We start from the raw sequence: 26,824 nt of genomic DNA, 5'->3' as shown, positions 1-26,824 counted from the left end.
TTCAGTCGGCGCTCGCTTGGCGCCGAGAACGGTTATCGCGGCTAATCGAGTTGGGCTTGGGTTCGCAGCCAGGAGTCGGGCGAGCAGGGCAGCCAGAAAACTCGCTGGGAAAAGCGGAGGCCGCGAACGGCGTCGCAGCTCCACCGAAAAATGTGTGATTGCACCATCGCTCTTTTTTTTCTGTGTTCGAGTGCTAGGCCCGGCCAGTGAGCCAGTCGGGCCCCCGCGGTTTCTATCACCCCGGATCCCAGACCCCGGACTCCGGACTCCTGGAGGTATGCAATGAGTGTCGCCTGCAGTGGGTAAGCCGCGTCCTAGCTGGATGTCCCTGGTCCGGCGAATGCTTGGTCAATTATGTAAGGTGGAATTCATGACTGCACAGCCTGTTACCAGGCGACGCCACAAAATCCAGGGGACCTGCTACTTTCGGGGCGAAAATATTAACTGGGAATGGCTAGGGTTGAATTTCGAATACACTTGTCGGCCTATCCCGAACGCAGAGTTGTCCAGAGCTGTAATTAAGAATGCCATTGTTGCCCTCAAAGTGATGGCGAAAAGGTCGCCACAAGCTTGGGCAGCCCTAAATATTTTATTAGCTCGCGAAAACATAGGACTAAATATTTCGGGAACTCCCAATCAGCCCTTGTTAAGCTATTATATTTGCATACTTGGAGTGGGATTGATGTATTGATTGATATATTTAGTTTTGTATGCAACTAAAGGGACCTTCTATTGGAGTTACTTACAAGCCACTAATTAAAACGAAACTCCGGGACCAATTCCAATTAGTTACCATTACATTTTTGGCTTATCCCCTACGTGTTGTGGCAGTCGCCGATAATTGGCGACCTCAGCGAATAACCCTAATGCCGCCCCTCTTAACCCACTGTGCATGTGTGTCATTACTTAACACCTACAAGCCGCCGCCAGTCGGCACGCCATTACACTATTACAGCCAAGGCAACAGCGGTGGCAACAAAGCGGGGAAGTACGGATGAAAGCGCGGAGCAGAACGGGGGCCGACGGCTTTGAACTACCCCCAGAAGACGCCAACCTCGCCGAGGAGCGGGCGAGAGCCCCCATTAGTCATGCCCAGCCGACGCCGCCAGGCCCCCTTTCGCAGGCCCCCCAGCCGGACCTCCCCTGTCCCTGCCCAGACCCAGCAGAACCAGGCTGAGCCGAGCCCACACCCACGCTTCCCGCTGCTATTGCATGCTAATTCGCTTCTCTCAGTGCCCCACTCGAATTCTCGTTCCTTTCGCATTATTGCTTCTGGCTTTTGCCTTTCTAGAAGTCATTTTCCTGCGACTGCCTGGAAGAGGTCTAATCGCATTTGGCACACAGGGAGAAATGAGGGGCGAGGGCCGCAAAACTATTCTACTCCAAGGGAGTAGCAGCTGGTGGTCCCTTCGATCAAGCAACAATTTACCAACAAAGTTGGTTTAATTTCCCTGCATTGGTCCCACGAGCCGGATTGTTTCTGATATGATTTACAATAGCAGCATAGACGGGTGTTTTTCGCTCAGTGTGCTGTTCACTGTTCACCACCCCCGTGGTGGAGGGATCGGGGCTGCTTGGTCAGCATCGGCGGTGCTCCACTTTTGCGGGCAGACAAAGGAAAGTCACCTGTTCCCTCCTGCCCCCGCCCGCCGGCCCCTTTTTGCAGTTGGCCCAAATTCCCGGCGACAAGTTTGAATGAGTCAGCTCAACTCGGCTACAATGCACAATGCACAATGCATAATGAGGAGAGAGTGGCGAAATCTGATTCACTGCCAGCAGCAACGAGGTCCTTCGCCTCCTTCGCCCTGTCCGTGTCATCGACGCCTATCAAAAAGCGCCGATCAAAGGCAGCGTTTTGTTTCCACTTTGCTGTTTCTGCTTCTTCCTGCACCTGTCTGCCTCGGCTTTCCACCGCCGATAAGCATCGGGGAAAGCTCATGGCAACCGCACAGTGGGCCGTACTGGAGTCGAATTATACGTTCTACGTTGGCAAGGAATGTCTTCCAAAGGGGCTTCAGCGGACATCCCCAGAGCCTCAAATGCAGTCAGTTTGAAAGCAAGAAGACGTTTGGATTTTATTTGTGTTCGGCCGTTCCATAACAGCCACGATCCCATCCACTGTCACCTGTCTGCAGACTGTTGGCCCATCTTGCCTCAGTGGCCACATCCTTTAAGTACACACATCTATGCACTGCCACTGAACGTTCTCATTGAATTTATTCTCGTTGGCGTCTGGTCTTCCCTCCGGCTCTGTTAATCCGCACCACCCATCAGCCACCACCACCCACTATGCATATCCACTATCCCCCAGCCAAGCCGGCAACCCTCACCCCCAGTGGCAAACAGTTTAGCTGGGAACGATGAGCAACGAGCAGGCATTAATAACTTTCTGTTGATGTCCTTTCGGCTGGCTCCTCGTGCAGAGAGAGAAAACTTCTCCTGACTTAGAAGACTGGTGTTTTAATTATTCATTTTTTAAGTGCATAGTTTGAAGGTTGGTCCCTCGAGCCGGATTATCACTTGCGATTTTGGTCCCTCGAGCCGGATTATCACTTGTGATTTTGGTCGCTCGAGCCGGATTATCACCTGTGATTTTTTTGGGGCAGTACTAAAATACATTAAGGCAACTTTTGCTGACTTAACGAATAGAGTTTTAAATTAATCGTTCCGGACTATCAGTAGTGTTTTTTTGTTATTTATAATGGTTCACCAACGAGAAGGCCTGTAAGCTTGTTTTCTGTGCAGCCAGCACTAAGAGGCCGCGGCCGCTCTTTTGGATGCCACTTTTTGGGGCTTGCGGTGCCGACAACCCCCCATTTCCTCTGGTCCCCTTTTGTGTGCGCCTCTTCTTGGACAATTTATGAGGTCAATGAAATGCTTTTCCCGCCTGCAGAGCGCCCCCCGCCGCTCGCAGTGGGAAGTTCTGCCAGCAACGACGGCGGCGACGTCGCCCAGTGTCTCCAGCCGACGACCCCCTTCACCGCCAGAAGCCCCACCCCTGGGTCCCCAATGTCATTGGGGGCAATGTGTCTAAAGGCTTTTTCCCACTGCCTTTGGCCGCAGGCCATGAGCCATTTTCAGCCGAAGTTGCCAATTCACAGAGGCCTGTTTGAGGCCTAGGAACAAAAGCACAAACGGGTATTGAAAATATTTAAACTTAATTGAGATCAAGAAATTGCTCTACTACAAACGAGTTGTATATGTGAGGTTTAAGAGGTTTTGGCAAACATCCCCTTTAGCGGTTCACTGATGGCCAACTCAATAAGTGCAAAGAATTCTTAAGTTTCTTAAAGACAGCGACTGAACTAAAGTTGTTGAGATCGAAGTCTAGGTCCTGTGTGCTGCAAAGATTTGCTAATGTTTATTTAATGTTCGGCCAGACAAAGTTTTGTTTTCTCACTCAAATTTTTCTTTTCATAGTTTAGCCAGAGCTGCAAAGTTTCACTGGAAAGGCGGGAAAATGGGGGTTGGGTTGAAGGAAAGTGGTGGAAAAAGTGTGGGTTGCTCAGGGTCGTTTATATATCGCCGGGGAGGACGGTTCTTTAAGCTGTTTGCCAAAGTTGCGCGTTTATGCTGACATCCTTGTCGCCTTTGTGCAACCTCCTCCACTTTCTGGCGCTGATTCCATCGATTTTCGATGCTCCATCTGATCTGGAGAAGGAATGACTGTGTTAAAGGCCATCGAGCAGCTTGAATTGGGGAAAGCAGCAAAAGGGGCTTTCCCTTCCCTTAGGGAGCATTTGCTTGCTGTCTAAAGTCAGTTTTGAGCTCACAAAGGGAAAATACTTTCAGCCTGTTTGCAATCAGTTGGCATTCACAGCTAAAAAATTTAGTTTTTGACCCATTTTCGAAAAAATAGACGATGCTACCCCTTGCCAAAAAATCAAAAATTTGAAAAAATTAAAAGTTTTTAGAATCTGCCAGAAAATGACTGCGTTTAATTGTCTAGCTTGTTGGCTGACCAAAACAGTGCGTCTTGTAGGTTTAGGATCATTTTTGACCAAGTTATTTCAAAAAAGGTGAAAGAAAAAAATCGAATTTTCGTCAAAAAACTAAGATTCTTTTTTTCCACCAAAAAATAATCAGTATTTTGGGCGAAACAAGAAAAGTATTCGTCCAAAACAAGAATGCCATACCTTGCTGAATTCGTAATAAAATTTGCAATCGATTGGCATTCACAGCTAAAAAATTTTGTTTTTGACCCATTTTCGCAAAAGTAGACGATGCTACCCCTTGCCAAAAAATCAAAAATTTGAAAAAATTAAAAGTTTTTAGAATCTGCCAGAAAATGACTGCGTTTAATTGTCTAGCTTGTTGGCTGACCAAAACAGTGCGTCTTGTAGGTTTAGGACCATTTTTGACCAAGTTATTTCAAAAAAGGTGAAAGAAAAAAATCGAATTTTCGTCAAAAAACTAAGATTCTTTTTTTCCACCAAAAAATAATCAGTATTTTGGGCGAAACAAGAAAAGTATTCGTCCAAAACAAGAATGCCATACCTTGCTGAATTCGTAATAAAATTTGCAATCGATTGGCATTCACAGCTAAAAAATTTTGTTTTTGACCCATTTTCGCAAAAGTAGACGATGCTACCCCTTGCCAAAAAATCAAAAATTTGAAAAAATTAAAAGTTTTTAGAATCTGCCAGAAAATGACTGCGTTTAATTGTCTAGCTTGTTGGCTGACCAAAACAGTGCGTCTTGTAGGTTTAGGACCATTTTTGACCAAGTTATTCCAAAAAAGGTGAAAGAAAAAAATCGAATTTTCGTCAGAAAACTAAGATCCCTTTTTTCCACCAAAAAATAATCAGTATTTTGGGCGAAACAAGAAAAGTATTCGTCTAGCTAGCGCAATTTTAATTGAGTAGTAGTCTCCATGTCAATTCGCATTAAAAACTAATTGATGAACCCATACTTCCATTTGAGTAATAATGACATACATATCCTGCAGTCCGTTTCAATTAGGACACCCGAAATACGAAATAAAATTTAAAGAGGAGTTGTGTTGCAAAATGTTTTGCGACTGTGCAACTAATTGGAATAAATGCAGAAATGGCAGAATTATGAGAAATTTTAGCATCGCAAAAAACTGAAACACAACATTTGCGTAAGTCGGGCTTTTTCTAACAAACTGTTTTACATCGAGGGAAAATATGTTTTAAATGCTGTAAGGCCTGCTTTCATTGACATATTGCGATTATTTATGAGCCTTTCGAACGAGGTTCAGTGGTGTTTGGCTTAATTAAACCTGTAAACTAACGCATTTAATTAAGCCCTGTTTGTGTCAATTATGACTTGATTGATTCTAAAAAATTAATCAGAGAAACCCGAACGCACTGGCATTGCTCGTGGTGGGCATTACAACTAATTAATTAGCTGCATGTTTGCATTCGCATTTTAAAGGCACTCAGGCCCCGGGACTTGGCACATATTTGCGAGTGTAATCCCTTGAAAGTCGGCTGAATTATTCATGAAAACATGGCCTTAGGTTTTCAGCTTTCTCCAATTTTTCATCACAACTCGACACTGATGAGTGCACTCATTTGTATTCATTGCCCCTGAATCTATGGGAAAATTACGAAAAATTGCCGCTAAACGTTTTAAATTTAGAACCGCGCCAGCGGAAGGTCACAGGTGGGGCGGTGGGTGGGTTCAAGGCTGTCGGGGGCCGGGTGATTGCGGAAAAGGGCGCTGACAAGTTTATTAAAAACTACGTCAACACTGGGATGGGTATTTGTGTGCTCGTGTCTGGGTTTGACGTTCAAGCGGCTTTAATCGCATTGCCAAACCAATGACAAACACTGGCTATTAATATCGACGCCCCTTGAGGGCTAAGGGGGTCGGAAAGGCTAAACTAAAGGGCATACCTTCGCCCAAAAGTACTCCAAGGTTAGTACTACATTTTAAAGAATGATTTGGCACTAAATTATATTACATAATATATTGAATGAAAGGGTAGAGAAAGCTAAGTCAATGGATCTCAAATGGATAATAATTAAAGCATTTAACAAACCTTTAACACTTCAAGTCCCTACTCAATGTGTAGAAAAAGTGTAGCAATAGTCGCCCTTCCATGACTATTTGATTCGGTACACATAGTTTTCTATACCTAACTAACCTAACCTATCATACAGCCACCTTTTTGGTGCCCAAATCACGAAGGTTCTATGGCAGCGTTTATTCAGTCAGTCAGGGAAAGTTGGAGCGAATATTTCAGGGATTCTGAGCGATTCGAGCCGCTCAAACATTTGCTTAGATGAACATCAAACAACTCCCTTTGATTCGCCGTCGAACTGCCGTGAATATTGTACACTGCACATCCGCATGTCGATGAATAATGCACCGAATTCATTTCGCCCCGCAACTCCCCAATCAATATGCATCCCCGCAGGACCTCTCCCGCTTTTTTACCCGCACTGCCCCAATAGCCAGAGCAAACTGCAGCATAAAAGTTCCCAACCCCCCATAAAAGAGGAAAAAACTTTATACCAGGCAGCTGCAATAATCATGTTTGCGTCAGGATGTGCGTTGTATACGTGCATATATATGTGTGGTTCAAGGATGCTCGAGTTTTATGTCCTACTTCTTTTTGGCCCCGGAAAATCGAGGGGGAAAAGGAAATATTGTCTTTTGTGTACTGAAATGAGAGGTAGCAATTGCTTTTGTGTTCCCGCAAAATCCGAAATAACAGATTCCCCTTCCTTAGTTATTTAAAATCACACAACATTATGCTCCTCGCACTGGTTTTTGGTTAAAGTTTTAGCGCAATTTCTACCAGGGGTGAGGGAAATTCGATGAGTCACAGAGCTTGGTTGCAGAAGGGGCCCTTGCTGATATTTACTTTGGTCCTGCGTCATCTGAGTGACACAATTTGGCTTAGAGAGGGAGTCAACTATTGTTACGTTAACTAGAGTTTCGGGGCTACAGTCATGTGCTTGTTAATCTGGAGGCTGTAGCTCGTCCTAGCACTAGGAAACCCTGTTTATTTTTTGGGACTTTATCGAACGGAACGCGATGCCCAGCGTTGGAATAATAGCACTGAATAGTTAATGCGAATTTCCCGGAATTACATGACAACCCTGGATGGCCGAGCCTTTAAATATTCATCAATGGTTGATGCTATTATTTCACTTCCGGTTCGCTTGCGGCTGCCACGCGGTTCAATGAACTGTTGCCACGGAGCTCGGCCCCTTCCACCACCAACCCCGCCCGCCTCTCTCTTTCGCGCAGTGGCGAATAATTCGCTGGCAGGGCAGACACGTATTGCCTCACATATATTTAGTTTGGCTTATTTTTTCCAAATGATTCCCCAATGATTGATGGGGCCCAACGCGAGCCACAGCACGAGCCAAGTGATATGTGATTGCAACCGTTTTCCTGTAGTTCGCCTGCACTGCGAGAAACTCGAATCGTTCTTTTAGGACTCTCAGAAGGGTAAAAAGATGCTAGTCTACAACTTGGTTGAGTAAAACTCAAAATGTTTGGCATTCTTCGGAGATATTTGTTACCTTTACCAGTCTCGCTATAACTGGTTGGGAATTATAGCATCTTCAGAGCTATAATTCTCAACCAGTTATAGCACTGCAACCCACTTCGATCTAAGTAAATCCAGAAATATGGCTAAAACTTCTCTTTAACAAAAACGAAATCTTTGTAAATATATAAGAATCATGATAGTTGGCAGTGGCTCCTGGATTTTTCCAGTGCAACACTGTTGCCATAAGCAATTATGAAAAGCCGAGCCGAGGAAGAAATCGTGCCAATGGCCTTCTAATGTGTGTCTCTTCCTCTCCCCTGTTCTTTCTTCCCCAGCCGGTGCTCCATTTAAAGGATATTCCATGCCGATGCCGTGCTCCGGCCGGAATAAATAGCGTCGAGGAGCGGCACTGGAAAGCGGTTGCGGAATGGATGCGCGCCGGCAGAAACGACTTGGCCCAGCGCCAATTGCATCCTTCGAAAAGTCATTCGAGGACAATGCCACGACACACGCTCCGCAGCAGAGCCAGCACCAGCAGGAGCAACAGCATCAGCATCCTGGCCATGCGGCGGTGAGTCCTTCAGCCCAGTTACCAACCGCCCCACGGAAGGGGTCACAGTAGCACCCTCCCCCTGGCAAAGAGAAATGTGTATATTCCACGAGTATAGCCATACAGCCCCAAATTGTATAGTTATAAAACAAATATTTGCCATTGCCTTTCACGAAGATCAAGGCGGAGATCATGCCAGATTCACATGTGTTCTAGATACATTTTATGCTGGGCGAGGCGAGCCGCTCCCCGAGGGCCACCGTCGCTGCTGCTAGCTCGTGGCACATGCACACAATGCAGGGCTTAAATTAATTAACCAAAACATGAAGTCGACTGAAGCGTTACTGGGCCCTGCAAGCTTGGCCAAAGCTTTCCGCTCTCCAAAATACGGGTGTGCAAGTGGGGGTGGCAGCACGCAGTGGGGCGCGGGGTACTAAGGCTCGGGCTGTGTGCCGCAATCATGCAAATGGCCACTTAAAAGGCAGGCCGTCGGGCCAAACGCTTGTGGCTAATAAGCAAAATGAACCTTAAGCGACAGAAAGCGGCAGCAACATCGAGGCAAGCAAAACAGCCGCGTTTCGAGGCTTTATCCGGAGACACGCGTCGCAGATCGGTGGCTGAGTCCCGTGCATTATGCCCCGCGTTTCGAGTGCTCCAAATAATGTTATTTGGCCAGGGGCAGCAGGGACGCAGGGGCGCAGGGCGAAACGGGGACACAGTGCGGGGAGAGGACGTAGGACCAGGCACCGAGGAGATGTCCTGGAGGTGATCTGTTGTTTCCAAATGGAAATCCCATAGCCCGCATTGTTTAGAGGTGCCAACATGTGTTTTTAAGCCATTTTGAATTATTTGAAAACATTTTTACCTGCCCCAGGTGAAAAAACGAATTGAACGAATAAAATTCGTAATCTATTTAAGTTGGAGCTTTTCAGCAGCTCGCTCCTGGGTATTAATTGAGCTCGTGCGTTAGCCCGTTTGATAACCGTTTCGGTGTCAGCCCCAAGGTGTTCCCACTTATTTGCCCGCCGGTGTGTGCCCCGTCGCAGTCGCACCCTCACACTCGCATGCCAAGTTGACTCCTGAAGCTTCGCAGGCGCCACAGCTGAGTCCTTAGAGCTTTCCGGCCTCTCCCGCAACCCGCCCCGCCCCTCCCCCTTCTCAGCACTGCTATCCTTCGGCAAAGCTTTCGAAGCGAGAGCGAGCGAGAGGGGAGGGGCAACGGGAAAACGAAGCTTTCGTCGCATTCCCATTCACATTCAACGCTAGCATACTTTTCGGGGCAGTTCGACGCTGGCGCTGCGTGCGTGCGGTCCAACGGTAAACGGTGCTCCTGCGAGAGAGAGCGAGCGCGTGTGTGTGTGCCAGCCAGCCTGCCAGACAGGGACAGCACTAGCCGTGAGCTGAGGCGAGCAGCCAAGCAGATAAATCAAAAAAGGAATGATTGAAGGCAGTCGCAGAAGGAGCACAAATCACACTTGCTGGCACCTACCATTCAACTTTTTTTTTCTGTGCAAATTGATGCAAAATTAATAAGGACAAGTAATACACACGCACGCACACGTGGAGAGGACTTTTTGGGACCGCGGTGAGTGTGTGTGTGTGCGGGTGTGCGGGCGTGCGGGTGTGTGTGAACAATAAACAGAAAGCCAAGCACGCGGCTCTCTCTCAGCCACTTTCCGAGACCTTCTCCCCGCCCCAGAGCCTCTTCTCTCCCCCTTGCTCTCTCTTAAGTTGCTTTTTATTTAACTTTTAATTAATTTAATCACACATTTGTGCGACAGCCTCTCGGCTGGCTCCTCTCTCTCTGTCTCTCTCCTTGGCCCTCTCTTTCGCCTCCACCCCACTCCCATGCCCAGAATTATGTTACGATTTGTCCCAAAACACTTGCCCATGTTCCTGCTCCGCCTTCCAAAAATGAAGAAATATACCGTATTTTCTCTTCTGTACACCACAAAAACAAAAGGCCAGCGTTTTGGGAGAGAATTTGTTTGGGGGCCTCGGAGTTTTGGAAAGATTTGGAAAGTTTGGATGGTTCGGTGGTCAAAGAAATCACATGTGCGTTAAGGGACATGGTGTTTCGAAGGGGCTTACTGGGGTTAAGCATACCAGACACAAGAGATGTTTGTTAGGCGACGGGCTCTGCCGAAAAATATTCCTGTATTCGGTCTTCATAAGGCATCTGCAGGCTTACGACTCCGCAGTGGAGCTCACGGACTAAGGCTGGTTCGGCGATAGCCCAGAGCCTCCTTTGTCGCCGCACAGCATGCCGTGGGCCTCAATTTCGGAAATCGTTGCATGGCTGCCAGCGCCAACTTTAAATTAATTTGTGGCCCCAAGGTCCCGCAGAGACAACAAGCGATACCCCTACGCAGCCCCGCGCCCAGGCGCCATGTGTCAATCATCCAGCCCCGAGCCACTGCATATCTATGTGTGTACCTCCGCCCATCCGCCCGCTCCTTCCCACCAATGCCACCCAACCCCCTTTTGCGTGTGACAGGATTTCTCCTTGAGCGCGTTTAAGGCGAGTGCAGCGGCATCACAGGAAAACTGCAGCCAGCAGCTGGGGTGGCAAGGCGAAAGCCCGTCTGTTGCTCCAGTAAACCAGGACCCCGCAGGTCCAGTCCCTCCCCCGAAGCAGCTTGAAAACTCAAGGCCCGCTAATGCGTGAGCCAAAGACTTGGCCCCAGACGAGAAGGCGACGAATAAAGTCGCCACGTAGCTGAAAGTTATTATCTCGTACCTCCGATTAGGAGTGTTTCAACGAGCTTTGAGACAGCAGGAAAAGTTGCCAGTTCCTATTGGACACTGCTCCAAGAACCCGTCTTATTTCATACTCATATTATGTAAAATTCGTAAAATGTGAAAAATGTAACTATATTATATCATCTAAGGATCGGAAAATAGAAAGTACCAAAGAGGGGAACTGCACAGGGGGCTTAACTAGAACCTACTTCCTATGGGAACGCATTCTTAAAGGAAGCCGTTTTGTATTTAATTTATATTAAACACACATAAAACACATAAAATATTAAATAACAAAAAGTAAAATGGAACTCAAGATATCAAATATAGAGCTAAGAAAAACCTAATCTTGGTAAACTGAGGAAGGAAACTGCCAGTTCCTACGGGAACACATTCCAAATGGAACGCGTTTTGTTTTAAATCTATAATAGTTGAAAATCATAAAATATTAAAGACCAAACATAGGTTCATATACAAAAAAATTAGAATGGAACTCAAGATATCAAATAAAGGGCTACGGAAAACCTAGGGGATAAAAAAGTTAATTTTCCTGGTGAACTTAGGAAGGAAACTGCCAGTTCCTATGGGAACACATTCTTAAAGGAACCCGTTTCGTTTTAAATGAAACACCAAAAATGGGAACCTTATTATATTATGTAAGGTTCATACAACAAAAACGGAAACTGAAACTCAAGATGGCAAATATAGGGCTTTACCAAAAACCTAAGAGGCATAAGTTACTAAGTTAAGTTAAGTGCCCCTCAAGAAACCAGAAAACCCATTGAATGCAATGGGTCATGGCCTATAAGTGGCCTGAATAATTCCTGATGTAAATACCCATTTGTCATTTCATTACCGGAAAATTGCCAAGGGGCAAGGTATCTGGGACTGCGCCAGGTGGTCAAAACACGCCCAAAGCAATTTCGAGCCCCCGCAGGTCACTCTTAAGTGCACTACCGAAACCCAGAGCCTTAAGCTATGATCGCGGCCACCATGACGAGCATGCCCCAAGGTCGTGAAAGCCCAGAGGAGGGGGAAATCATCGTTTCACTTAAAATGCCCCTGTGGGAGTGGGCAGGAGGGGAAGGCGAAGCGAGGGAACATCCACAGAGAAAACCCGCGGGCCAGCTCCCCATGTACAATGCGTCCTCGTACATGGGGAAACTGTGTCAAAAGCGTTTGATTTCAATTCGCGAAATGCAATCCGCGGGGAGACCCCAGTGGGTGGTGGCGCAACGAGCCAGCGGATTTCCATTCCACTGGCCTCTCCACAGGGCTGTCCCTAATCTAATGCAGGGTCCCCCGCTGCAATCCCAGCGGAAAACAATTAGATTTCACACTTGACGCATGCCCCGTCTCTGAATTGTAAGGCTGGTGCACAGATACTGCAACTATTTGCACTCGCCAGATGAAAGTTGATTGATTTATAGCCGCTTTGTTGCTTTCTGCTATGATTGCAGCGGATAAACGGGCTCTTCCAGCCACCGAACGTAAAGTTCTGTGCAACCTTCCTGTGAAAACAGCTTTATGAGTCAGCTTGCACTAATTTGCAACTATGTAAATGGGCCCAACTCTTTTGGGGCAGCATCTAATGTAGTTGCAAAAACCGAACAAAGTGTCAATTTTTGTTGCAACTTTGCGTCAAAAGGCACTTTTAGACAGCGCAAGTTGAAAGTTGCCACAGTTTTTTGGGACCACGTATCCTTTGGTCTTCTAAGAGGAGTAAAGATTACTTTCAAGGGAATTCATTATCAAATAGTACCACAGGCAAGCCAGGAAAGGTTGGTCTAAAAAGTATCTATCTACCTGTGATGAACTTCAAAGATCATTTTCCATTATTTATTGTTATTAAATGACACGTTTTTGTATGTTTTAGATGATGGAGCAAGGTGTGCGAAACCAGACAACGATGTCGACGACGACGAACCGCAATAGAACCGCCGGTGGCATAGAAGCACCCAGCATAGCTGCGTCCACATCCGCGTCCGCAGCACCCGCAGCATCTGCAGCGTGCGCATCCACCTCCTCCTCCTCGTCGTCATCGGTTTCATCGGCCACTTGCTCGGCCACGATTGTCCAGGCGAAGCAGCGACCTCCGCCGCTGAAAACGGCGACGACAACGGTGACCACCACTCTGGTGAGCAGCAGCGAGGGCGGTCAGCCCATCCCACCCGCCGCCCACGGAGGAGGCGGTCCAGGGGGCGGCGGTGCGGGCGGGGCCGCAGGAGGAGGGAGCTACCGCGGTGCCGCCACCCTGACCACGCCCTCAACGCCCCGCATCGAGCTGAGCCGCGCCTCCAGCTCGTCGCATCACGAGGAGGACAGCCGGGAGAGCAGTCCGGAAAACGTATTCGAGCAGGTGGGTCCGCGGAGAGCCACTCCCCTTCAGGTGGGGCACAAGGTATGAGCCACGGAGATCGTATACAGAGGAGGTCGCTGACCCCACAGGAAGATCAGCTAGTTTCTGTTTAAGGAATGTCTTCACTATTTTGTCACAGGCATACATCACTGTCGAGTTTTAAGGAATTTCACTTCTTGAAAATCTGTTTAGGCAAAGATATACACTGAGATTCAACTGTAGCTTCTAATATAGCCCCATATCTGTAGCCAGTGAGGAAGTACATTTTTGAGGACTGTTTACCTTACAGGGAGCTAAGTAATGCTCTTTCGATTCTCAGGAGAAGTCTTTTTCAAGTTTTAAGGAATTTCACTTCTTGAAAATCTGTTTAGGCAAAGATATACACTGAGATTCAACTAAAGCTTTTATAGCCAGAGAGTAGCTACATTTTTGAGGTCTGTTTACCTAAAAGAGAGATACGGGATGCTCCTTCAATCCTCAGGATAAGGTATTTTTCAAGTTTTAAGGAATTTCACTTCTTGAAAATCTGTTTAGGTGAAGATATACACTGAGATTCAACTGTAGCTTCTAATATAGCCCCATATCTATAGCCAGAGAGTAGCTACATTTTTGAAGTCTGTTCACCTTAAAGAGAGATACGGGATGCTCCTTCAATCCTCAGGAATAGGTACTTTCAAGTTTTAAGGAATTTCGCTTCTTGAAATCCGGTTTACACAGAAATTCAACGACAACTTCTATTATAAACCCGCAAAATTCCGGGGCTAATACCTTATGTCCCACTTGGCAAGCAAACTGACATCTTTCCACCACTTGTGGGTGGCTCAGGCTAGGCTCTCGGGCGGCGAGGTGTCATCTGGAGCTAATTATGTTGTACTTTGCTCTTGTTTGCTCTTGCTTGCTCCTTTGGATTTGTGTACCTGTTCCGCCGCTTCTCCCATTCAAACATCAATCAATCTATCTTAACCATTCATCGATACCTGTATCACCGTATATATATGTGAACATCTCTCTCTTTCTCTGTCTGTAACACTCTGTGATGCGCTCGCTACCCCCTGCACACACACACCCCCTACAACCCGACCTTTAACCCAACACACGTACCTCCGACCCATCGAAAAACCAAATCCCTGCCGAACCACAAAACGAATCCTGCACACAAATTGGCTGTTGATTTGTTGACTTCGCTTCTGTTTTCTGGCCCCGACTTGGGCTCCACCCCCAACCCCGAGCATGCTTCTTAACCCCATCCTCACCTGACCGACTCCGTCCAATCCCCACCGAATAAACCAAATCGAAAAACAAAAAACAAACCAAAACAACAAACTATCGCTCTGACGAACGAACTGCTCGACGCGACGTGTGTGTGTACTGGCTGGTTTTTGTGGTTGAACTAATGCTCTGAAGGTCGGCACTGGCATCCTGCAGGAAACGATTGGCCTTGGCTTCCGCGAGGATGGCGCCCTCGAGCTGCGCAGCTCCACCGAGGAGCTGTACTTCATGGACGCCGAGCAGAAGAAGGAGGAGCAGGAGCGGATCCAGCAGCAGCAGCAGCAGGTGAGAGCAGGCGCTTGCGAGCAAGCGAAAAACGATCGATAATTATCGACCGATCACTCGAACACACACAGCATTCGATAGGCACAGGTGATGGGGTGTATGGAAGATACTCTCGAACGTTTCACTATCGATAATTATCGAAATCAAAATTGATTGTGTAGGATAGCAACCAACCAAACACTTCAGTATCGCTAGCTATCGAAAATCCCTCGACAAGTTCACCAACTATTCGATAAAAGAAGCTAAGTGAGTAGATAAAGTATAATTTCGATTCTAAAGCCGATACTGGTAGAGAGTAAATTCGAGCACCTCAGCTGGCAAGGTACTTTGAGGCACATGAACTATTAACCACAGACCTTTAAAGATGTAACAACGCAGGCTTAGTGGCTCCCGTCGTTGCTTTTACAGAAGTAACGATTCCCCAAACACATTCGCAAGCGGGAAGCGCGTTATTTTTTCAAGTTGCTCCGACATTTCCTATTAAGCGAGCGGATGGGCGTGACACCGACGGGGCAGGAGGCCCGGGGTCAGGAGAAGGGGATGGCCGGATGGGCGGATGGGCGGATGGGAGACAGTAACCGCACCGCAAGTTGAATTAATAATGCAAAATTGCATTCGAGTGGCTGGGAAGTGCAGCAGCAGTGGTGCCACCAGCGGAAGTGGGCGGGCGGATGGACGAGCCAGCACCGAGTGACAGCTGACAAGCGTGTCCCCGACGAAGACCGGGGAGCCCCGCAGACCCACCGCCCCTGCGCTCGCCACTGCAGCCTCAATTTCCTCTGCCCAGCTGCGATTGTTTGGCGAAAGTTTAGTCCCGCACTCGGGAAAGTTTGTGGGAATTATTTACCCCCCAGTCAGACCAGTCAGTTTTCCCCGGGAGAAATGAGTAACTCCGTCAGCTGGGCGAGGGTCCAACTTATCAATTGCTGGATGGAGGAGCCCAGGCAGCCGAGGCGGGGGCTCCTGGTTAATTGCAAAAAGTTGCAATTGATTAGTTGGACGCGTGACTGCGTTGATTGGGCCCCAAGGAGAGACGTAATCCACTGAAGGCCGTTGCTAAGGTGCGTTTTGCGTGAAATATCATCGATATTAAACTAATTACCCATAATTATCAGGGATCTGAAATCTCTAAATGGTTTTAAAACCATTTGCAAGGAGCCTGAAAGTATGCTGCGAAAAGCGTTTGGCACTTATCCACTGGATTTTGCAGTTGAGAATACTTGTAGCATACTTTCAGACAGCGATTTTGGGTTTAAAGGATTTCATCTACAATTTAGTTGGCAGAACAGGGCTGGCACAATTAACTCCTCAATTGGCATGTCCTTAGCCTACCTGTAACTGACCCGTCACTGGATCACAGAGAGCATTGCTAATTAATTAGTTGGCAGTAGCAGGCCGAACGAAAAAATCTGAAAACCCGTCCAATACGGTCCGCTCCCCGGCGGCAAGCGAAATGCAGTTCCACCGCATTCCCCGGTTTTCCCATTTTCCACTGGCGTGCTTTTCTTTGTGCTGCGCGTTCTGTTTGCCCCGGCTGATTGGCAGCCGCGGGAAGTGAGTCCAGATTGAAGTGCCGCGATTGACGTGGAGCCGAATGGAGTCCCATGATTGCAGCGGACCAGTGTCCGCTTCTATTTCCTCCTCCACTGAGTGCACTCTCCCTCCTCAATTTTTAACTTAGATCTTCTTTTCCCAAGCCTTTAACGTACTTTCAATTAAACTAAGGACATACTACACTTTAATGGCACTGATAAGTTCACTTCTTTATCTATTGTAGTGCTCCAACTTACGTACTCTTGAACTCCTTGCCAATATTGCACAATCTTCTATGTTTCTCTCCCGTGTCCACGTTACTCCTATGTTTGACAGACTTCTCCTGTCTTCGCTACCCCTTTCCAGCCCAGAAATCATCTCCTAGATAGTGTAATATATTTGATACTATATCTACTCCTCCCACTTCATACTAAGATCCCCGGACCCCTGAGGCCTCGAGTAGTACCCCTTCTCCACCGTAGAGCCCCGCTTTTCCGGTTTATTGCTTGCTGCAGCCTTTGAAATGTCACATTGAGGACTGTGAGTCATGGTGCACAATCTACGCAGGTATTTTATTAAGCTGAAGTGGCATGGTCGCCACCACCACCTCTCCTGGTGCCACTGCATCCTTTGACGGCCGTGTCCCCCTCTCCACTCCCTCTTTTCGCAGGCCAAGCGCTCGTCGCCGCACATCTTCAAGTTCGACGACCACCAGAGCTACCTGCAGCAGCACCAGCGCAAGGACTCGGCCAGCTCGGAGGTGGCCGCCCTGCTCTGCATCTCGGGGCGCACCAGCCGCATCTCCAGCGTGGGCAGCCAGGGATCGGCGGTGAGCCGCCTCTCGGCCATATCGGGCGTCTCGCGCTCGCCCTCGCCGCACCGCATGCTGCTGGAGACCTCCTTCTGCGGGCCCAAGCCCGTCGAACTCGGAGCAGGAACCACCGGTGTGGTCGGTGGCAGCGGCGCTGGCGGCAGTGGAGCCTCCACGGCAGCCAGCTCCGCCCACAGCCAGTCGGCGGAGGGAATGCCCGGCGCTGGCACAGTGGCGGCCAATGCGGCTCTGCTGGAGCAACTCCTCCTGGCCCGGAAACATGATCCCACCCAGGCGGTCCTCGCCGAGGGCATCAAGGTCCTGCCCCCCGCTCCCACGGCGGCCGCGTCAAGTCGCAGCCGGAGCAGGCAACCAAGCAGTTCGATGGCCAACGGCGAGAGGATGGCGGAGAAGGAGCAGAAGATGAAGCCCACAATTGGCGCCCAGCGCCGGAGCACCAAGAGCCCGGGTCAAATGGTCGTGGGCAAGACGGCCAGCGGCACGGAGTACATCCGCATTAATCTGCGCCCGGATCACATGTACAGCGACAAGGGCATCGCCTCCAACGAGCGGGTGGTCGAGGCGCCCAACCAACTGGCCCCGGTCTACTCCAAGCCCGCCTCGCTGAGTCTGCAGGGTGGGCCCATCGAGGAGCACCGCCTGACCCCCACGGCGAGTCCCAAGCCAGGCCGACGGCTGACCAGTCGTTCGCCCTCGCCCGCAACTGGCGGAGCAGCAGGCGCCGGCGGAGGAACAGTCTCCCGGAAGAGCTCCTTCAGCTCCCTCTTTCGGCTGGGCAAGGACTCGCCGGATTCGCCCAGGGAAACGGCCCGTTCGCGAAGCAAAAGCAAGGAGCGACCCGCCACCGCCTCGGGAGGATTGGGCGGAGAACGTGGCGCCGGAGGAGGTGGCGGCTCCCAGAATGTGACTCCCAGCAAGCAGAAGTCCGTGCTGGCCATCTTCAAGCCCGGGAAGAGGGGCAGCCAGAGCAGCAAGAGCTCATCGCCGATAGAGTCCAGTGTGGAGCCAGTGCCGCCGCCACCACCACCCGCACCCGGATCGGGAGCTGGGTCCGCCAACCGCAGTCGCACCCCCGCCGGATCTCGGCCAGGAAGCCGCCTGCGCTACTACGACGAGCCCGTGGAGGGGGTCATCCATATACCGCTGCACACGCCGCCCGAGGAGCGGGAGGCACGCACCCTGCTGCAGGGCATCCAGCAGCTGACCCATGCCGCGCAGGCCAGCATGGACCCCTCGCCACTGCCCACCCACCGCGCTCCACCCCCCGCCTCCGCCCAGCCGGTGGTGGCCTCCAGCACCCAGATCACGGCCACCCAGCTGGCGGCCGCGGCGGCTGCCCTGCGTCCGGTCGCGCAGAGACGGGTGGCACAGCGACCCGACCTGGATGCCATACAATCGCTGCCCAGCCAGGAGGACCCGCCCGGCATGGGTGCCTCGGGGGAGGAGCAGGTGCTCCAGTCGACGGAGCAGGCCAACTGGAGCCTGGAGGTGCAGCGACACAGTTCGCAGGACTCGCAGGAGACGACGGCCGAGTCGGTGGGCTCGGTGGTCAGTGCCCGGGCCGCCAATCTCGCCCAGCAGCGCGAGCAGGCGGCGGCGGCGGCCATGCAACGCTTGCCCTCGGTGGAGAGCACCCAGAGTGCCTGCGAGCCACGCCTGGTGCACACGGTGGCCACCGTGAATCCAGCTCCCAATCCGGATGCGGAGGCGGCGGCCAAGGAGCGTCGGCGCCTGCTGTTCGCCACTCGCCTCGGTTCCGGCAGCCAGGAGCAGCTCTTCTCCACGCAGTTCAGTATTTCGAAGACCGAGAGCCAGTCCAGCCAGCTGTCCGAGCAGGTGGAGCACTCGGGCTCCGAGACCACGACGGAGGGATTGCAGCGCCAGGGAACAGTGATCCGGAGAGTGGAGGCGACCTCCTCCTCCTCCGCTGGACCTCCGCCGCCGCCGCCTCGGGGGGTCTGCAGCTCGGAGGAGGAGCAGGGGGCCGGTACGGTGGTGATGCGCTCCAAACACAAATCGCGGCCCAGCTCGGAGGACGAGGCTGCTCCGGCGAGCGCGGCTCTGGCGGATGTGCGCCACTCCCGCTACCTGGAGAACTTCGATGTGCGCCGCAAGCTGCACGAGAACCTAACGGAGGCGGAGATGGGTCGGGTGGCCGAGTTGCCAGGCGGCCAGGTGCCCATTCCCAGGAAGCCCAAGCGGCAGAGTGTCCCGGAGTCAAGACGTAAGTGATCTTCCAACCCCAATCTCCGGACTCTGAGTACCATTTGAACCTCCTTCTTTCAGGTGAAACCACTAGCTACAGTTCTGGCACTGCCACGCCCACCACTCCCACACCCACCGCAGTGGGTCAAGTGGCTCCAGCCAGGCAGCCACCGAGCTCCGTGACCACTCCCACCAGCTCAGGAGTCGCAGTGAGCACTTCACCCGCCGCCGCCACTGCTCAAGCTTCTTCCTTTGCGGCTGCTCCGGGCAGCGCCTTCAATGAGCCACCCAGCACTTCCTACCACAGGGATCCCCCCGGCACGGGCCGCAAGGAGCCACCCAGCACTTCCTTCAGGGATCAGGGTATACCCTGCCATCACGATCCCGTGGCCTCCAGCACTCCGGATGCCATGGCAATGACCCCCCCGCCCCCGGACCGCCGTCACTCGCAGTCGACGGATGAGCATGAGCCCGTCGAGTCCTCGGAGAGCGAACGGGACTCGGACATGGCCGGCAGCTCCTCGGTGACCACGGCCGTGCCGGCGGGCGGCGAGGCGGGCGGACGGCGGCACCACAACTTTCCGCGCAACGTGTGCGTCATCGAGGAGCACGAGAGCACTGGCCTGGTGTCCCAGGAGTCCTTCGAGGACGAGCTGCCCTACATACCCACCACGCTGCCCGAGGAGCGGGCGCAGGGTGTGCCCATCATCCCCATGCGGGAGCGGGCCAACATGGAGCTCAAGACCTGTCCGGTGGACAGGCCGCGATCCACCACGCCGCTGAATCCCTCGCATCTCGAGGAGTACTGCACGGGGATAATGACGCCCCAGGAGGTGACACCGGGTGGTGGTCATCACGAAATCGACGGGGCAGGCGGCGGAGGAGGTGTAACTGCGGGAGGAGGCGGCGGCCCTGTCGGCGTAGGGGCTCCAGTGCGTGGCGAGAAGCTGAGAATCAGTCTGCCCCGCAAGGAGTCCCTCGGCAAGGAGCGCCTCCAGAACTCCAAGTCGCCGCGCCGCGTGTCCAACACCAGTGGCAAGTCCTGGTTCGAGTTCGCCGAGGAGGGTCTGCGGGCCAACAACAACCTGGAGCGCAAGGACTCCGCCAAGCAGCTGCTCCCGGTGGTCACACCACCACCGCCGCATCCACCGGCGGCTGCTCCCTCGCATCTGGAGGAGCCGAAGCCGAAGGCCTCCACGCAGCGCAAGCTCTCCGGCCACTGGATCGACTTCGAGAACATACCCGAGAAGCGGAAGCCGGCCAAGCGGATCACCACCTTGCCCAAGGAGACGCTGACCAGCAGTGTGGCCGCCACGGCCACCACCAGCTCCGCCTCCGCCTGCGGCAGTGGCCACCACCGCTCCGGCACTGGAGCCGGCACTGGCCACCACCACCACCACCAGCACCACCAGCAGGCTTCGAAGTCGCACCCGGATGGGGGCGACAAGCTGCACTACAACTACGTGAAGCCGGAGGACTGCCAGTGCGAGTGCCACGAGGCGGAGCGCGGCGAATCCTCGACGGCAACGGCCGGCGGCGGGGACACCAGCACGGAGACGGGCACTGGAACGGGCACGGGCACGGGCACGGGCAGCGAGTCCCTGGCCTCCGTGGAGCTGCTGCAGCAGGGCGAGGACATGTTGCCACTGCTCGAGCCCGACCCCTCGGCGGAGGGCAGGTGAGTGGAGCTGGCCGTGAGTGCCATCCCCGGGTTACCCAGCCCCTAATCTCTTGCTCTTGGCAGGACTTACGCGGACGAGGAGCAGGCGCCTCTGGTCCGCCCCAGTGGCAAGGGCCTCCCCAACCCCCGGGTGGTAGGTTCGATCCCCACCCGAAAACCTCCCCCCTCTGACCACCTCTGATTGCAGACCCAGCTCGACGAGTTCCCGCGCCGGGAGGAGGGCTCCAGTCCCCGCAACCGGCGGTTCCCCGACCGCAAGTAAACGTCTTCTCTTCTCCAGGGTAGCCAAGCCGGTCACTGTCTCCGCGTAAGTCGAGCCACTACTAGGGCCAGCCTCGCCCTGGCCCATATCCTTAATGTACCTCAAGCAGAGTGGTTGTCATACGCGCAGGAGCCGAGGGACGCCGGGCGCCAGACATGCTGCGCTCCACCTTCCGACTCGATTAGCTAATCCAAGTACACTCTAGATGGAATTACTAAGACACAACATATTATGCATTCGATACTCGATACTTCGATACACAATTAGCTCATGGATGTACAAGGTTAGGGTAATTTTTTGATAGCAATTGCGACACTCACTCCACGTACTGTCCGGCGATCCTTCCGTCGGACCCGCGGGCGCCGCCCCCGGAAACTCTTCGCCGGCATTCTTACTGTATGTGATCTCAGATGAGGTGCCCTGCCCACAGGAGGGCGTTTGTTACTAGCTCAGACAAATCCGGAGCCCAGTGCCCGGACTCCCTAGGCTAGTCTCCAGTCCCGAACCCACTGTGTGTGTGTCCTGGAGATCCGCGTCTCTCCACGGAACCGCCCGAGCCCTACCCATGTCTCTGGGAGCCTGTCTGCCCGCGGTCTGCGAACGAGTTGAACGTTTCGGTGGGTCAGGACCCAGGAGTAGCCTGGTGCGGAGCCCCTAGTTGAGTTCGAAGCGTAGTTAGTTAGCCAGCCCCGATTTTGCCGGGCGTGTTGTACATACATAAGTCTAATCTAGATTACAGTATTCGGTACGGAGGGGACTTGACCCCGACTTTTTTTTGCGGCCCACAAACGCCGCCAAGGGGAGCTCCTAAGTGAGTATAGGCGGGACTATGATTAAAGCCACCAAACTGCCAGCACACACACACTTGCCACGAGAGCAGTTCCTCCCTCGTCGCTGGCTCGGGGCAGCCGGCTGGTGACCCCGTGCGGTGACCCCGGTCCTCGGTGTACCCGTACGCGGGACACTTCCCCCACCCACTCAAACCCCTAGCTAGCCTTTGAAATTCCCAAATACTTTATGAACTTAGCGGACAACGGACATTCATTGAATTGAAGCGAATCAAGCGAATAATCTAAATAACACTAAAGCAACTTAAGGAGATTATAGGTAAATATACAATACGTAGCAGCGTTGGCAGGAGAAGGGAGCTGGAACCGGGGACTGTACGAGTTTATCGGATACCCTCACGGCCCCAAGTAGGCCCAGTAAGGCCAGGAACGAACCCTTTTGTATTTTTTTTGGTAGCGGAGGTGGCGAAGCACAAACTGCACTCGAGACCCACGACATGTAGACGTAGTGACGAACTCAGCAAGATCTTGACAAGTTGTACAATAATGCCCAATACATTTGTGCGAGGTAACAGATATTCGAGTGCACACAGGTCTATAGGTAGGTGCATTTACACATAAGTTGCGTTCCGGGTTCCGACTCTTGTTCCCTATACTTTAAAGTCGTTTTCGAATAAACTTTTTGTATAACTAGAGAAACCACGAAAATTGTTGTTAAAAATGCATTTACATACCAAACGATAGGCGAGTTGCGAGTTTAATAAGCAAGAGAAGGGAAAATTGTTACCACAAATTATGCATTCGTACGAAGGGGAAGCCCAGCTGGCTAGCGAAGGAAGTAAATTAACAATATATATGTATGCACTTTCATTATTTAACGATTCCATATAGGCGAGCGATGTACGAGGCAGGCAAGCATCAATTGAAACTATTCATTAAAGTGACAAAAACTATTTAATCCCACTGTGTGCCGTTTTGACTGGGCCTGTTTCGGATATCGGGGCTTATCGATTCGCGACCTGGCCATGGGAACTGGACCTTATCGCAATCCGGGGCTTGGCAGCCCACCGCTGGCAATCGATCATGATTACGGCTATTTGACATGCATGTGGGGCTCAGCCGTTAGGCCGCTCTGCGGCTCCAGGTAAAGCCTTTGCACGACAACGTCAAGCGGTGACGAACCCTGATGTGCCCCTCTCGCAGTGAATGGTAAGCATAGCGTTTTCTCTGAGTAAGTTATGTTATAAGTTAATAATAAAGAAAACCTTTGGTAGTAAAATAAAAAAAATCTTTTTCAATTCGCGTTATGCTGCAATTTTTGTTACACCGCTAGTCGCGTTTTTGCGCCACGTGTAAACATGTTGCACTGAGCGTCGCTCTCACTGCGCATGCGCGCTCTCTGTCCGCTCAAGGAGAGTGAGAGCACCATCCATGCACTCAGAAAAATTGTTAGGGTAAGCGTATGTGTCCTCAGTATGCTTCCTTCTTAGCAAGCTATTTTGCGCGTTTTTAAGGATTAGTAGTATTGTACATTTTTAACATTAAGCTTGTGTTTTATTTCTAAGGGCCCACCAACAGTATATAAATGTTATCGAGCCAAATGGTGAAAGTGATTTTCTTGGGAGGCGTTTTAAGCCGCTCTAGGGCATAAGCCCAAAAACCAATATTCATAAATATTTGTTTATTTCATTATAATACCACTACTGGCTTTTGGGCACTTCAAGAACCTCCGTAAAATGTTTTATTACTCTTTTGAAATGATAAACTAATTGTTGCCCATGGGTGTATGTAGGCGGAGCAACGGTGCGTATGAGCTACTTGTTTATCACACGGCCAACAGTGCGTATGAGCTTCTTAAGAAACACTGGTTCTGCAACGCATGGGAACAGTTCTTCACCCCGCGCTTTCTCTCAGTGCACTCTCCCGCCAGCCGGTCAGCGTATAAGTAGAGGCGGCCAAAGCGAGACGGCCTCAAAACGAACAGAGCCATCGAACGGTGAAGGTGCGCGCATTCAGACTCTCCCCCGCAAACCGCAGACCAAGCAACCACAAAAAAACACCAGTGAAGAACGGAACAACAACAGAAGAGGAAAATAAGAAAATCAAAACAAAACGAGAACAACCGTTTATTTCTTTTTGTTTTGTGTGCTTCTCTCGCCAGAGAGGTTCGAGATCGAAAGAGAGAGCAGAGAAGTGATCAAGATGGCGTTCATGATGCCCGTGATGAAGAACAATTACGATATCTACAAGGACACGCGCTCCCGCAAAACGTCGGAATGTTCGAATGCGAGTAGTAACGGTACCACGGCTCTGGCCACCGCTCTTGGAACGCCGGCGCAGGAGCAGAGGCAGCAGCGACGCCGCAAGGTGTCCGAGTGCAAGTCGGAGAGCTTCGCCACGTCGCCCTCGCACGGCCAGCTGGGCGCCAGCTCCTCCGCCCACCAGAGGATGCAGATGCAGCGGTGCCACAGCTCGCGCGCCTTCCCGCGCAACGCCTCGCGCAGCTCGCACGGTTCGATGCAGCAGATTGTGTCGCCCACGCGCAGTAGTCCGCCCAGCCGCTCGCACACCGCCTCCGCGCTGGAAAGGCAGGCGGCCGCCCAGGCAGCGGCCATCAATCAGAAGCAGCAACAGCAGCCGGCCGGGCCAGTGGAAACTTCCAACGACTACACGAAGTTCCATTTGCGCCTGGTCGACAAGCTGCGCAAATCCTTTCGCAAGGACAGCGGTAAACGGTCATGAGATCACCTTCACAAACACAATCACAACCGCAGCAACAGCAACAACCACAACTACGACAACAACAATGCCAGCAGCAGCAGCGCGGCGCTCCTTTCCATTAGCAAACACAACAACAACAATAGCGAGAGAGCTGACCCCACTTCCAGTGGAAGATCACCCGGCCGCGATTTGGGAGAGAGCAGAGCAGCCAAGGTGGCCACGGACGAGGGAGAGATGAGTGCGGCAGAGAGCGGGGGCGAGGCTACTACCTGGCCACGAGCACCGACCTCCTTGAGAGAGGGCAAGGAAGAGAGAGGGAGAAGGGCGGCTCCAACTTCCGGGGAGAGGGGCATGGTCAATCGGTTGGGGCGCCGCTTCAGGCGCTACTGCAAATTCCTGGCGGCCTCCCACGGGCCACAGGCGTCGGCGGAGGACGAGGCAGAGGCCGAAGCAGAGGCCAGCTCCTTGGAGCAGCTAACCGGCAGCAGGAGCAGCAGTCGCAGTCGGCGGCGGCGCAGCAGCAGCATTGGAAGTGCCAGCAGCCGGCTAAAGATGCGACTGCGGCGCTGCACTTCGTCGCCAGGATAGGAGCGAGGTGGCCCATCGCCCACTGGGTCGGAGCGAGAGAGATAGGAGAGACTGGAAGCGAGGAGCAGGGAGAGAGCCGGTGCAGCGGCGTAGCCGAAGGGGTTACCAAAGTCACTTAACCTAGTTATCGGCGGGAAGCAGAAAAGTGAGTTGGCGTACAGAGTGGTTGCTGCAAATTTGTTTGAGCATAGTCCACACACATATATATTTCGGTGTACATATGCGAACTACTTAAACCTACATATGTGTACTAAGACCCAAGCTACCACCTAAAGTCCCAAATGTATAATTACATTAATTATATGCATTATGTATGCCAGGCTTCCAAATATAGAACATAGCACCCATCCCAAACCAAACCCAAACTAAACTAAAAACTAAAAACACCTATTTTTTGTAACTGCGGTTTCGCGACAAGGGGAAACGGAAAATTGCAACTGCCAATTGCATTGTATAACGAAGACCACATCAGCATCAGCCCAAAACAAGACACAACACTTGGGAAAACCACAACCAATAGCTAGAAGAACCACGGATTCACCCCTTCCTTTTGAAATTGCATAACTACGAGGCGCAATTGACAATATACTTTTGAACGCCTTGCGAACCAAACAAGGGGGAGTGAAAAGTAGTAGGGCGAGAACGCAGCAGCTGAAAACAGACTTAATATTATGTGCATAACATATACACCCACGTACTTGTACTAAGCTATACATGTGTACAACAATGTACCTAGACGCAGCTAATTTTAAGCAACAATTAATGTTATTCGTTTTTTCCTAGCTAGTAATTTTGTAATTACACAAGCATACACGGCGAGCGAAGCGAACACAAAACTCGTACAAAACCGAATAAATAAAAGGTACCGAAGAGTATATGGAAAGTAAATCCGAAGATTGCCATTTCATTTGCACGCGAACACACTTGTGTCGGCGGTGGGGAGGGGGGAGAGAGCGAGAGAAAGTGGCAGAGAGAGGAAGTGCAGCAGCAGCCAAGTGCGCAGAAAATGCGTTTCGTGGGGCGGGCAGTGGCAGGGGGCCCCAACGCGGCCGCAATTAGACCCACTCGCGCCGTCCCGCTCGCGCCCTTCGGCCTCTCCCTCGCACACGCTCTCTTCGCGGGAACGAGGCATGCGGAAGCCAAGATGCGCCACGCGAGGCAAGGCAAACGCAGAGGAAAGATACGAGGGCACAGTGGGCCACGAAGAGGAATAACAGGTAAATTTAGACGCCTTAGACGTGGTCCTCTCTTAAAACTGAAGTATGCATCAGGTAGTATAGGAAGAAAATTACGTTTTCCGAGTACAGGAGTACAGCAACCCCTCGAAAAGAGCGATTAAAAGGCCCTTTTACTCTTCTTTGAAACTGAAGCATGCTAGTGTAAGTAGAAAATGAACTTTCCCCGACTAAACTCCATCCACTTGACAAATGTACATTCTCAGCACCCAAAAGATACATGTTAACAAGTTATAAGCAGCTCCACTGAAGAGAAAGATTTCTAAGAGGCGGAAGTGCCAAAGTCACCACGTAACACCT

General features: G+C 51.4%; 2 protein-coding genes across 4 annotated transcripts; both read left to right on the top strand.

Annotated features, from left to right (window-relative positions):
• Nucleotides 1-26: 26 nt before the first annotated feature.
• On the top strand, nt 27-22,982 carry LOC108023604 (mucin-5AC). Of its 3 annotated transcripts, none has more exons than XM_017093210.3 (8): nt 27-275; nt 7,810-8,045; nt 12,643-13,125; nt 14,551-14,679; nt 16,883-19,268; nt 19,331-20,927; nt 20,994-21,063; nt 21,118-22,982. In XM_017093210.3, exons 2-8 carry the CDS (start codon nt 7,902-7,904, stop codon nt 21,190-21,192), a joined length of 4,884 nt encoding a protein of 1,627 aa, XP_016948699.2. In that variant the 5' UTR covers nt 27-275; nt 7,810-7,901; the 3' UTR covers nt 21,193-22,982. The 3 variants fall into 3 exon arrangements, with proteins under 3 accessions (XP_016948699.2, XP_043949140.1, XP_050742218.1); XM_044093205.2 differs by having other exon boundaries at nt 14,530-14,679; XM_050886261.1 differs by lacking the exons at nt 27-275; nt 7,810-8,045 and adding an exon at nt 9,335-9,609 and having other exon boundaries at nt 14,530-14,679; nt 21,118-22,981.
• A 977-nt stretch (nt 22,983-23,959) lies between these two features.
• LOC108023706 (serum response factor homolog A) lies at nt 23,960-26,177 on the top strand. The gene is given in 1 exon segment (XM_017093335.3): nt 23,960-26,177. A coding segment is annotated over 1 exon segment (1,107 nt). The 5' UTR covers nt 23,960-24,182; the 3' UTR covers nt 25,290-26,177.
• Nucleotides 26,178-26,824: the final 647 nt, after the last annotated feature.

The sequence above is a fragment of the Drosophila biarmipes genome, chromosome X (assembly GCF_025231255.1).
Source record: "Drosophila biarmipes strain raj3 chromosome X, RU_DBia_V1.1, whole genome shotgun sequence".
Lineage (NCBI taxonomy): Eukaryota > Metazoa > Arthropoda > Insecta > Diptera > Drosophilidae > Drosophila > Drosophila biarmipes.
Note: the sequence above shows the minus strand (reverse complement) of the source record. Positions and strands in the feature narration are given on the sequence as shown.